Genomic DNA, 13,580 nt, shown 5'->3' with positions numbered 1-13,580 from the left:
GACTCATGAATTCTGCTTCAGCGAGTTGACCTAGCGTAAGTACTGGAAAAATGCAGGGCCGCAGCCAGAAAGAAGGCAATATTAGCTGGCCACAGTGCGGAAGTTCAACGCAAAACATCAGCCTCGAAGTTCGGAGACAGAGGCTTGCGTTGACCTAACGTAAGGGGCCAGTTCAAAGACGCGGGGTTACATAGCACAACACAAGAGCTAACAACTCGTGAGCGGAGTGGATAACATAAGATTGTAACCCACATCCTTTCGTGAAAGACAAATCTGCCGTGAGAAGTGAAATTTTGAAATTTCAGCGCAACGTTGGCAGAACGCACCCCACTCTGAGCCTTGTCGGCCCACCACGATAAACATATACCGTAAGGAATGATAACGCTTCATTTCTGAACTCCAAGAGAGAGATGGAACCACATGGTTTACGTTTCAAACGCAATACTCTTAATGAAGGTATGATACACACGTAGCGCACTTAGTCCAGGGAGGAGATGCATTCTTTTTCAGTTTGACTAAAATGTGCCCGGGATCACACGGCCGTACAGGAGCCCCGGGGGAGGGAAGCGATTCCGCTGCTCGTCCCACAGTTCTATGTCCAGCGCTACGGCATCAACAATTTGAGGAGGTCCTTTCAAACCCGAACTTCACCAGCACAGATACGGTTGTACAAGTCTCTGTCGAGCGGAACAAAACGCTTCGTCTGAGGGTCGAGGAAATACAACGGGTCGTCCACGTGGTCCAGATGAAACTCGTGTTTCTGGAGCTCCACTTTCTTCAGCTTGAACGTGCTTGTAGCGTCGAGGGAACTCAGCAGACGGATGAAGACGGGCACAGCGTACGCTGGTAACTCCTTGCGGAGCGACCGCAAGAGCTGGTCCAAGTCGGTTTTTCGGTCGGGGTCCAGTATGGCAGCCATACCGGCACGACCTTCGGCGCCGGGGATGGTGACGCCGTACACGACGCAGTCGGTGAGACCCAGGACCCGGGATATGACACCTTCAACTTCAGCGGTAGATACATTTTCGCCTTTCCAGCGAAAAGTATCTCCCGTGCGGTCGCGGAAGTAGACGTAGCCCATTTCGTCCATGACCAGAAGGTCTCCGGAAGCAAAGGCTATGTCGCCCTTGTGAAAGACGTCCGTGTAAAGCTTCTTTCGCGTTGCCTCCTTGCTGACATATCCGTCGAACCGTAGCATGGGCGAATTATGTACCTTGCCCACGAGCTCGCCCACTTCGTTTGGGCCGCATGGAATGCAGAGTCCCTTCTTGTCTCGCAGAGGGGTTCCGGTCACTTCGTCTACTCGGATCAGACGAACGGGAAGCAGCCGCTCACCCAACCAGGGAATCACTTTGAAGATCGTAGGAACAAAGCCTACAGCTCCAACGCGATTATCAGTATTCACCAGATTCGAATTGCCTTCAGTGGCGCCGTATACCTCGCGAATGTCCTTGATAGCGAATCGATCAGCGAATTCCTTCCAGATCTGAGGCCTCAGACCGTTGCCGAAGACTAGCCGGATTTTGTGCTGGCGATCCTGAGGCTTTTGCGGTTGTGCCAGAAGGTACCGGCATATTTCTCCGATGTATTGGGTCACTGTACAGTTGAACCGAATGCAATCATCCCAAAAGGCTGAAGCCGAAAACTTGCCTCGCTGTACGGTGGTTAGGCCGAACATCAGACTCTGCGAGCAGCCCAAGGCACAGGCCGCAACGTGGTACAGCGGTAGACAGACATACAGCACGTCGTCTTCGCGAAGAGGCATGATGAAGTGCACAGCGCTTGCGATGTAAATGTAGCGGTGGTGCTTGATAATGGCAGCCTTGGGGAGGCCAGTTGTGCCCGACGTGTAAATGTACACTAGGCGGTCGTGGATACCACCACACGGAGCGGGGGAATCGGTGGAACTCTCATCCAGCAGAGGCTCCAGTCGCTTAGCGTTGAATCCGTGGAGGGCTTCGTCGTTGGGGGCCCCTAGGACATAGAAGCGCACTCCTCTCAGTTTCTGAACGATGTCAGGCTGCACCTCTTTGAGTGTCTCTAGGAGATCCACCGTGAAGATGACGGCGCGACTGTTGATGCAGGTGATACAATGCAAGAGTGACGCCTGCTTCAGGTTGTTATTGACGAGAGCAGAAACGACGCCGATCTTGGAGAGGCCCAACCAGAGCATGAGGGCCTCGGGTCGAGAGGCCGTGAACAGGGAGACTTCCTCGCCAAAGCGGAAGCCCTCACGCGCAAAGCAGTGAGCCACGCGGTTGGTCCACCGCTCCACGTCTTGGTAGGTCCAGCTGCGCTCCTGTGTAATGAAGCACGGTTTGTTGGGTAGACGCTCAGCGGTACGTTGAAAGAGCTGTCCCACGGTAGCATTTTCGCGCACTCGTTGGTAAATGTACCAATTGAGACGGGCATAGCCTATTCCCGCCCTCATGTCTCGCGGTGCGGTTTCGACCATTAGACGAATGGTTCGCCATCCGCCCGTAACCAGGTAGACAAACGCCACCAGCAACGCTGTGGTCCAGAACGACCACAGTGTGCCGACAACGCCGACCATGCCGAAGAGGAGCGCGGACTTGGACATGACCGTTCTTTTGCTCGCCACCGCGCGAGTGGAACACACCGACGACCGACGACCTAGTTTTATCGGCGCTGAGGGGCCGTCCCTATCGGCCGCGCAAAGTCCAAGCGATTGTTCTTGACATCCGTTCGAAGCAGACACGACACATGCACGCTGTAATGCACGCCAGCAGCAAACGTTGTCGCGGTTCCGTTCCCAGGCGAGGGGCAGTACCCCCGGAGTACGACACACAGCTCCAGTAGCAGACTCCCACCGTGGCAGAAACGGGCTCGCACGCACGAGACGCCATCTCTGGGCGGCTCCTCGAAGCTGAGGACGTCGGACAACTGCCGCGGCACCGTCCTGCCAAGTTCGGCAGCAGTAGTGCTGCATCGGCGTCGGTGGTCCTTTCGCGGGTAGTGACACCGCGTACGCGGTGGTCGATGAATTCAAATACGGGCTGGCACGCGGAGAGAAGATGGGCGCGAGCGACCGTGTTTTCTTCGTTTTCCTCACCGTGCCGTAATGCGTGCGACATCGTGGCAATAATTCGCGTAGAAAATGTAGAGCTGTGCGAGGGACAAAAATTAAACCAGCGGTCGGACCACCATGTACGCAACATCATTTGGCCTACGTCCTCCCTGATTCCACAACAATTTCAAATCCATTTTCGAGCCCACGCAGATGGCAGAAACCTCTATATATAAAAGGCGAGATAATGCGAGCCATCTTAACCAAGTAAAGCACTTCCCAGCATCACCACATTACAAATGCGGCCAATCTAATCTGTTTGACGGAGAAGCCAACTGACGCACTTAAGAAATATCGACCGAAAAAAAATGTCATTGTGAGCCGCCTGAAGCAGATAAATGTGTGTCTATAACGCAGCTGTCCGGGTGATTTTCTGGGCACCGTATGCGTCAAATCCCCCATTAATAGAGGGCAGAGAAGCAGATCCCGCTTCGCCCAAAGAAGAACGGGCGGAGAAAAGCGGTGTTGATAAACATCGGAACCCCGTTACACAAGAGCGGAATTGTGACATCCTCAACAGCCAGCAAAGAGAAGCATGCCAAGGACACGTACCCGTACACTACGGTAGGCGATGGGTCCGGACTGGGCCTGCGAACTGTAAAGAAAAACAAAGTGCTCATCAATTTTCCTGCACAGCGTTCAATCATCCTTATGGTTAACAACTAGGAAGTCTGGGCTGCGAAGAGGTTAAATGGCCATACGAAACCGCCGTCACAAAACACTTCCTGGAGACTAGAGCGCAGTGACTGTACTGTGCTGGACCAAAGTTCTATGTTTAAACGATGAAAGATGAAAGTCACTGAAAAGGTTAGCCAGCTGTAGGGATCGAACCCACATCTTCTGGATTACCGGTCCAGGGCTCTACCCTGGCTGCGCTACCTTTAGCTCAATTGGTAGAGCCCTGGACCGGTAATCCAGAAGATGTGGGTTCGATCCCTACAGCTGGCTAACCTTGTCAGTGACTTTCATCTTTCATCGTTGATTTCTTAGGCAATTTGAGGCTTTGTTTGTATCTGTCCCTTCTATGTTGTTCCAGCCTCAGAACATCAGTATCTTATTTCTATGTTTAAAGTTTAAGAACAAGGAATGCGACGGGGCGTTTTGTCCAGCACTCTACTTGAAGCAAAGCACCAGGTACCTGGCATCGTTGGTACTTTAAAAATAGCACACGTACCATACTGAACATATATTCAGTACCAGTTCTAGTACTAGTACTAGGCAAAGTTCTTCGAAGTACCTATCACATACATCGCAAATTTAGTTTGATCACTTCACGCTTCGCTGTTTGGTGGTTGCGATAAGTAAAGCGATCACGTTTGGATTTACTGTCAACATTTTAGCAAGCTTTTCTTGCAATTACTGCAGTCATGCCTTGCTAGTTTACCGCTTTGTCATGAATAAGAAGTGAACCAGATTAAATGATTTGCATCTGCATGCACACGGGCAATCAGGTGCGTTAGTGCAAAGCATTATGTCCCAACTTATCCATCTGCATATTGCGCAACAACATGGTGTTAATATCAGGTTTATCATGGATGAGGCACGCATTTAGACAGAAAAGACAGACCAACAGAGATTTCCGCAAGAACTCCGCACTACGTACTGGAATTGCGCGGGTTGTTGAAATCAAAACAAAGCTCGACTACATTTCTTAATGTGGCTTCGTTATTTGAAATAAAATAATCCATATCACATATGTCAAACAGGTAAAACGTTAAAAGGAACAACGAAAGAATATGTGCGCCTCAGTTTCTTCCACCTTCTTTTTTTTTTTTTTAGAAGCCAGTCGCACATTGTGCACCAGAATGATTATTAACTGCCAACAGAGGGAACAATGTGAGAGAAGCAACAGATTGCGGCCTTGGAGGCACAGAAACGGCAAACCCAAATATGGCAGTGCATAAACCCGGGTGTGCCTGCGTCAGTAACGAATTTTTCTTAAAGGTACCCCCCCCCCCCCCCGTCAAGACAAAAACGAAAGGAACTCAATTGAAACGTGTTTAAAGTAAAGTTCAAGTGCCCAGAAATGTACTTGAAAACAAGTACAGTCAAACTCCTTTATAGCGAACACCTTTCTAACGAAAATACCACTACAGCAAAATTTTTTTTGCGGTCCCGCTGGAGCCTATAGGTCCAATACGAAAATACCTTTACTGCGATTTTTTTTTTTTTTTTTTGCTGTCCCCTGAGTTTCGTTGTAAAGGAGTTTGACTGTAGTACTTGGTACTTCAAGTATTCCCCCATTACTGCACTACAAAACCGCTACACATTGTGAGGGAGCGCCTCGAGATCAGAAGGAGTCAGGTACCCAGTATCTCCGGTACGGGGTACGAGGTCGCACCTATTTGACAACGAGCGCTTCGAAATGCCCTTCCCTGTCGCGTTTCAATGACACGATTCCCCTTTACCAGAAAAACAAAGGCACACAAACCACAACGGCCTTGGCAAAGTAGCCACACTTCCCGTTTCGCCATATGCCCAGCACGCGGCCAATGCACGGAGGGGTTTTGCCCTCCCCTCGAAAGGGGAGCAAGTACAAAGGGTAAAAGCACCTGCGCGGTTTTCGGTACGGAGAGAGGTTGAGGAACTTCGCGCTCTGGCGGCAACGTCCAGGATACAGTGGCCGGAAACGACACGCCGGAAAAGACCGCCCATCAGCAAGTGCCTCCAGATAACCGTTCGCCCAGATTTGCCCTCGTCGCTGGACAGCTGTTAGCCTTATTATCACGGGCAATAAAACGCACCATTGTACTCTCCACGACGATACAGTTACCAGAAAATTACTTCAGTTAAGTTAGGATGGCTCTCTTGGGAAACGAGGTGGAAGGTACATTGAGAAGGTGAAAGTACCGCTTATAGTACTATAGGCGTCGTCAACTGCAAATGAACGCAGAAAAGTATTTATTGCACAGATCTATTTACTGATAATTGCGATCGATTCCTTTTTTTTTTTTTGAATCGAAACTTGATATATTTGAGAAAACTGATGTTCTGAGGCTGGAACAACATAGAAAGGACATGAAAGAAATGATGTTCTGAGGCTGTATGTATATGTATGTATGTATGTATGTATGTATGCATGCATGGCTGTATGTATTCTGAGGCTGTATGAGGCTTTGTATGTATTTGTCCCTTCTATGTTGTTCCAGGCTCAGAACATCAGTTCTTTCATGTTCATCAGTTGCCGCCTGCGTCGATCCCGTCGTATGAATGTGTGTGTGAGTGAGCAAAAATGTAAGAGTGAAAGGAGGATGAGTGAGAGAGAGTGGCTCGTTTGTCCCTTCAGATGACGCACCCTGGAAGTCGCTGAGAAGGCGTGTTATCTTAGCTCAATTGGTAGGGCCCTAGACCGGCAATCCAGAAGATGTGGGTTCGAGTCCTACAGCTGGCTAACCTTTTCAGTGACTTTCATCTTTAATAGAAAGGACAATTACATAAAAAGCCCCAATTTGCCTATATATAATATAGTCCTGAAGAAGGCTGAGCCTCCGCCGCAACGTTGACCATAAATTGTAATAAATCGCCCCGTTTTTTACTTCGCCTACCCCCCCCCCCCCCCCCCCCTCGTTGTTTGCCTTTCATTCCTTCATAACTGTATTTACTTCGTGGCCTTCTGAACTTTTATTAGGAGATAGTGTGTTCTCAAGAGGTAATGCGGAGGTCCCGGACTATCGTCGAGGGAAAAATCCTCTGGAGATCACAGAGTCGGCGGTTCTAAAGATTACTTTCCTAGAACGGTCATATCTGCGATGAATCAACCCGAGCAGCACAATGTACTGAAAGTCGAGTGCAATAGGGGTGGACGGTTAGGTGGAAGACCTTGAACAGACTCTTGAAACTAAGGAACATTGATAAGACACATACCGTCCACCCCTATTGCACTCGACTTTCAGTACATTGTGCTGCTTGGGAAGAGACGAGATCACATTGCTATGTTGCACGCCTTTCCTGTCGGGGGGAGTAACAACCAACACACCCGCGTTCTTTGCACTCAGCTGGGTTCCAGCTGCTTTTCAAATTCCGATTTTCCGTAGCTTCCGTAGGGGCACGCAGTGCATGCAAGTGACGTGACATTATGTCTAGCTTTCCTGTCGCACTGTGGTAGCCGTGGTCTGAAACGTAGATCAGTGGGGGACCGGAACTAAACTGGGAGGGATTGTGCACTTGGGCGACAGGATGCCCATGTGAAACCGTTAGCTCCCATATGGTGGCCTCCTGCTGCGCGATTTGAGAGCTCTCCTGCTCTTCTAAGCCCGCGTGCCCTGTCGGCCCTCACCGCCGCTCCCTGGAAGGCTGACACAATGCAGAAGATGCTGTCACACAACCGCTGCCTCACTAAACTAAGTGAGAATGGGTGTGTGGACTGTGACACCACAAAAGAGGCAATAGGCACAAGTATTACAGTGGTCCAGACGTATTTCGAAGTAACGAGCACAGGCTATATTCCGCGGAAGTCTATCGATGACCAGCTGCAACATATTCAGTTGCTGCTGCTCACAGCTCCTCCCAAATATCATCAAAATATTTTGGCGAAAGAAACATTTTAATTGAGTTCTGTCGAGCGCCATCAGCAATAAGGAATTAGCTGACAGGCAAGGCAATTTGAAAATGACTCAAACGAGACCGATGTTGCAAAGAACGTAAATTCCATGTTCTGGCAGGTGGCAGTGTAGGGAATGGTGAAATGGTGAACATCGCTTCGTGTACTGTGGTATAACTGTTCGATCGAGAAAAAAAAATAAAAAAAATATATATATATATACACACACACAGGGTAGGGTACAAGTTGCTTAGACACGCAGTCTTCCGCGAGGGACGTTAAATACCGGGTGCCGTGAGGCGAGCTTTCATCGCACGATAAAGAACCCTCAGGTGGGCAAAAGCAATCCACAGCCATAGCCAGCCACAGCCTTGCCGACAGCCAGACTTGTACGTATCTTGAGTACGTATGTACTCAAAACAGTATTTTAAATACTATCTCCGGTATTTTGGTACTCTTCTCGATACTTTTTGCGACAAATATTTTTGATGTATTTAAAATACTTTTCGGTATTCGCTCCTCAGTACTCAAAATACTGGCCTTCCTCATTAAGCACACTTCCCGTTGTGTGCAAATTTTCAGCTCACTGGATTATTCTTTTTTATTTATTTTTCTTTTGAATTCGGGAGTCATTTATCCTCCTGTACAATAAGCTGGTTCCACGCTTCAGCATATGCGTTTCACTTACTGCTAATACTAAGAAGTATTTAAGATACTCTTTATAGAGTATCTTAAGTACTTCTTAGAGTATTTAGAACACTTTTTTTCGTGCAGTATTTAGTATCTTATTTCACATCCTTTTGCGCAGTATTTACGAGTCTGCGCTAGCACCGATGACCTTCGAACAGGACACTGTCCTGCGATACAGCAGTCACTATCGTGTCATTCGTATGCCCCCGTTTTTTCTTTATCCATCGTTTTTCATGAACACACGTATGAAATGGCCAGAAGCATCCAAAAGGCACCTTGTTTACTAGGGAGGTTTCCATTTTTGCGAGCTAATGTCGAAACAATAGAAGAGAGCTCTCTCTCGAGAGAGGGGCGTATTGTGCGACCTTGTGCGGGTACATGCATACTCGTGGGGTTGCTCTCCATAGCGATAAACCCTCAAGACGACCTATAGACAGGTGGTAGTACCAAGACAAAGACGAGACGCGAGCCAAAATAAGACTTCCAGCGATAACAAACGTACACTGGGACCAAGACGGACATGGTACGCACTCATCCTGGAACGTAAAACAATGTCCGCCTCTATCGGAGAATGCCAAGATTCTTTTAGAAAACCCTAGGAACAGACTGGCGGGACAAAAGAACGACGTGAAATCAACGCTCGAGATAAGGTGATCTTCCCGGCTTTTTCTTGCATTACTCACCGCTTTACCCCGCATGGGATTGGCTAGTGTTGGGTGGGTGGGAGGGTTGCCACCTTTCGTAGTGAAAAATACCGGCTGAGGGAGAGGAGGTGGAATGGAGGGAAAGGAGGAAAGGCTCGCGAGAAAGGGAAGTGGGTGAGGGGTGGAAGAGCACACACAGAAACCAAGAGAAAAAGACAATACGAGGAAACGTGTTCCTGTGTATAATAATAATAATAATGAATATCTAAGGAAACAACTGGTGACTGCACGGAGTTGGGTCTGTGCTCCAGATTTATTCAAGCTGTAGTGGAATGTTGAAGGGAAAATCCCGCAAAAGCCCCTATGAAAGGTCTTGAGCCACAAATACCGGCAAAAGGCTGCCGGTATCACCTTCCTACCGGCAACCGGCAGAGCGAGCAAATAATCGGCCGTGCCGGTGTAATACCGGCCTGGTGGCAACCCTAGTGGGAGGGACGGGGAGGGTAACTAAGCTTCTTTTTTCGGTAAATTAACTCGTAGTACCTTTTTTTGAGGAACTCGTTTCTTTATCAGGTAACTTCGTTACCTTAGCGAGCTGCCTTCTCCCTCTTCCGAACGAGGAAACAGCCAAGTGTGCCAGTCATTCGTATTGGGCGAACACTGGCATTTTCACGGGCTCAATATCGGACCTCGCAGAGCCAGTGTTGGACTGACATACTGTAAGCGTATTTTCATTCGCGGTGTATTAATTTTCGCGAATTGAACCATCGGCTCTTTACAAAAATATTCGCGCCAACTTAATTTCGCGATTTCGGTGGAAGTTTCCTTTCCTAGTAGAAGTAGGAAGTTTCCTAGACATTTCATAATATTGTGCGCAACATGTGTGAAAACTATGGTATAGATGAGCGTTGTTCCTGTTCGGACCCTGTGACTCGAGAATCAAGGCTGTCCTCAGCTCCACAAACGTGGAACCCATGCATGCTGCAAGGTGGATTGAAGAAGTTTTAAACCGCGGGATAGTCGAAGAAGAGTAGTTACATGTTAAAAAATAAACAATAAATGTAAGCCAATGAACCAAACATTAAAATAAGCACAGTACATTTTGTATGCATCCTATAGATTTCGATGTGGTGCTAAGCGCTATGCTATTCCTAATGCAAAGCGCTTGTTTGTTAGATAAGACGATTTATTGCCTATACATGTCTTATATCCTCTCACTCCAAGCGCGAGCCCTGACATTTCAAATTTCGGATGGATTTCGGAACGATGAAGTCAGCACAGTGAATAAACGCGCGTCTGTGGATCACGGTGAATGACCAAGCCCGATGAATGACATGGCACGGTCTGTGGATGATTCAGCCTATTGGACAGCATGGCATGATCCCTGACACGCATGAGCCTTGCACGGTGCACGATGACTTGGCATGTTGTCTAATCCGCACAGAATGAATGAGGCAGCTCGATGGACAAAACGACACGATGGCTGAGGTGCCACGTTGGATGAGGCGACCACAAGGGGCAGTACAATCCCTTCCATTGTTTTTACTTTCCTACTTTTGCCTTTTGTTACTTAAACTATAGGTTTTAGAGGCTTTTCCGCGACCACACGTCCAAAGAAAGTGACGCATTCATGGTGACAGTTAGCCGAGAAACGGACGGGAGTCCAGCAACAAGGCCAACGGAGAATGCTGTGTTCAACGGAGAAGTATGGCGAACAAAGGCAAGCCGCGGACAATCTAGGGAAAGCAGCAGCATTCGAGAGGAGAACCCGACAGGTGGTGAACTGAGACTGAGACTGTAAGCGCACTACTGTTCATCTATATATATTGTTGTATTATATACGTATTCGTCATTACGTTCATGCCTGTAAAGGTTCTACTAGGGTTGCCAGCAGGCCGGTATTATACCGTAGGCGATAGTTGGTATGTAGACACTGTATAGGCACGGCGCCTCGTCTATATTGCTGTGCCATGCCTACAGTACCTTTATGTCGTCAAAGTACCGTGATTCTATGGAACGTATTCCATAATACATCCCCGAGAAAGGGGCGTGCATCGCCCCTGCCGCATCGAAAAATGGCCCGGCCCGGGTCTTCCTCTTCTTATGCAGCCCGTCCCGTCCCGTCGACTCAGCGAGTAAAGCCAGGCCTAGTATCTCCAGCTGTGACTTTATAAGAGTAAATATATAAGTAAATTTATATGAGTATAAGTAAATTTATAAGAGAAGACAAGGACACAAACATACGAGAGCACGAGACCAAATTAAATCCAGCAACAGCAGCAAAATCCAGCAACAACAATTAAATCCAGAACGCACGCGGGCAAGCGCGTTATCATTACACTACCAAGTTTTTGTGTAGGTAGAGAATGTCGTCGACGAACTCCTTCTCCCAGTCCCTACCCCTCTCACCAAGGCTTGCGAACGTGATTGTGGAATATGTGAGGAGGCAGGAGCAATGTGAAGTGGCTTCGATAATGTTCTAGAGGGTCGAATCGTGCGCATAATGCAGTGTCCGTTGCTTGTGTTTGCAAATAGCACAGGAATGACGCAAGCACGAGAGGATACGAACTAACAGTCCTCCATTGTGTGGAATTAGCTGCGCGGCCAAGGCAGACTCTCGGAAACATATTTGACGGCCCGGGCCCGTGCAGGGCTCTAATTGTGTGTCCTCCACTGTTTAGCCGCGATTGGCCTTCCCGTGTTTTCGAAACTGTTATCCCATTCTCCAGTTCCGCACGAGTGGTCGAGAGAAAGAGGACGGTTCATCAACGAAACAGAAGCACCCGAGGACACGTTCCTAGTAGAGTCACTAAATAAGCTACGCTTCAGAGTAGCGACACTGTGCCGCCATGTTGTTTCGGATGACCTCCAGCGCCATCCATTTAGCGCTCTTCGAAGTGTCGTCTTCTTCCACTGCTGAACTTCACCTTCATCTATTTCTACTGCCAAAATAGAGGTGGGGCTGGAGGTCATCCGAAACAACATGGCGGCTCAGTGTCGCTACTCTGAAGCGTAGCTTATTTAGTGTCTCTAGTTCCTAGTTGGAAAGCCTACGCGTATTGGATCTTTGGGAATCTTCGTTCACAGCTTGGTATTTGGGGAGCGACCCATAAAACATCGAAAGTCGCATCGCCCTGCGGACAAAGCAGCGGACTCCACTACAAAGGGCCACTTCCCCACCTTGTTGTCCCATTCCCGAAATTGTTGGCGTTATTTCCCGTAAGACCGGATTTTCTTTGTGCTGGCTGCCATGGAAGCACCCCCCCTGGTAACAACCCCAGTCGCGGAGTTCAAAAATAAAGGACAGCGAGGGAAAGACTTGTCCCACGATGGGGAGAAGTATAGGCGGCAAGAGAGCTGGTGTGAAGCGTTTGTAGAGCTAACATATTGGTGAAAGAGACAGCACCATCTTCTCTCCTACGCCTCAAACCCAAGGAATGCCGTACGAAGAGCTCAGTTTCCCCCGAGGCAATGCATTCCACCGTTTCATGCCCGCGTGAATAGACGCCGCGTGTGAAATATTTGAATGATGATTTGTTATAGCACGGTCTCGCTACATCGACATTTCAATGCATCACGCAAAGCGCCTTATCATTAAATCAGCATTAGGAGGAGGTAGCCAGCGAAAGGTAACGGAATCTTTTTCGTTTCCGTTACCACCTCCGTTACTGGCCCTTATTTGTTTCTGTTTCGGTTACCAACATTGTTGCTTTCGTTTCAGTTTCAGTACCGCCCTTCTCTCTTTTCTTTCCTTTTCTTAAAAAAAAAAAAAAGGCCATTGAGACCGTGACAGAACTTCATCCCTCTACGTTCTGAAGTCTATTTTGAGGATTCCAGGGATACGTGCATACAAGAGACAACGTTCATTCAAAATGCACATAGGTACGTGATTTTTGTGAACAGCTAATATGAACATGGCTTCCAGGAATGTTACGCTTGCAAATTCCAGGTTACCATAAGCGAATAAAACTATGCTTCTTGTTATTTACTGTATACTTCTTACATGCTCCAACTTGATTTTAGTTTTAGCTTTATTTTAGTTTGCTTCATTCAGGTTTATTTCATAAATTTATCTACATATGGTGAAGAACTGCAATAATTCGGGTGCTGCGGTACCCAAATTATTACCGTAAATTATTGTCGTTTCCGTTTCAGGTATTCTAACTGTGCGATATCAGTTTCCGTTACCGTTATATGCTATATTTCCGGTATAATACAGTTTCCGTTTCTGGTACCTTTCCCTGGAGGTATTACTTGACGCAATCAATGGACACCATATGTGAGGCTATAGGATAGCCCACTACTACCATTCGAAACCAATCTGTTGTTCCAATCCTACTGCCGTTTTGCCAATGGTTGAATAATGGGAACTAAAATGGTCTTTATATATTGAGGAGTGTTCATTTCCAATACATATACATACACATATACCGGATGCAGTGTTGCCGTAGCACGGCCACATCCACCAACGCTAGAAGAGCAAGGGCGCAGGAGAGTTGGAAGGAGTATTCCGTCTCTCTCTCTCAGGAAACTTGGGTTGTGTGTCATTAAAAAGGGCTTGTTGTGTTGGAGAACGTTTCGTGTTTGTCCTTCCTTGTCCCGGGGTTCTTTTCCCTTC

At 47.9% G+C, this 13,580-nt stretch overlaps 2 protein-coding genes across 3 annotated transcripts in view; both read right to left on the bottom strand.

Annotated features, from left to right (window-relative positions):
• The window catches only part of LOC135377422 (M-phase inducer phosphatase-like), a 48,261-nt gene that overhangs the window by 28,835 nt on the left and 5,846 nt on the right, over nucleotides 1–13,580 (bottom strand). For both annotated transcript variants that reach the window (XM_064609811.1, XM_064609812.1), the window contains exon 4: nucleotides 3,641–3,683. In XM_064609811.1, coding sequence (XP_064465881.1) covers nucleotides 3,641–3,683 — 43 coding nt within the window. The remainder of the gene's footprint in view (nucleotides 1–3,640; nucleotides 3,684–13,580) is intronic.
• Nucleotides 370–3,014, bottom strand: LOC135377419 (long-chain fatty acid transport protein 1-like). The gene has a single exon (XM_064609808.1). The coding sequence runs from the start codon at nucleotides 2,948–2,950 to the stop codon at nucleotides 635–637; it is 2,316 nt and encodes a 771-aa protein (XP_064465878.1). The 5' UTR covers nucleotides 2,951–3,014; the 3' UTR covers nucleotides 370–634.

The sequence above is a fragment of the Ornithodoros turicata genome, chromosome 1 (genome assembly GCF_037126465.1).
Source record: "Ornithodoros turicata isolate Travis chromosome 1, ASM3712646v1, whole genome shotgun sequence".
Classification (NCBI taxonomy): domain Eukaryota; kingdom Metazoa; phylum Arthropoda; class Arachnida; order Ixodida; family Argasidae; genus Ornithodoros; species Ornithodoros turicata.
This window is presented reverse-complemented; position numbering and strand designations above follow the sequence as displayed.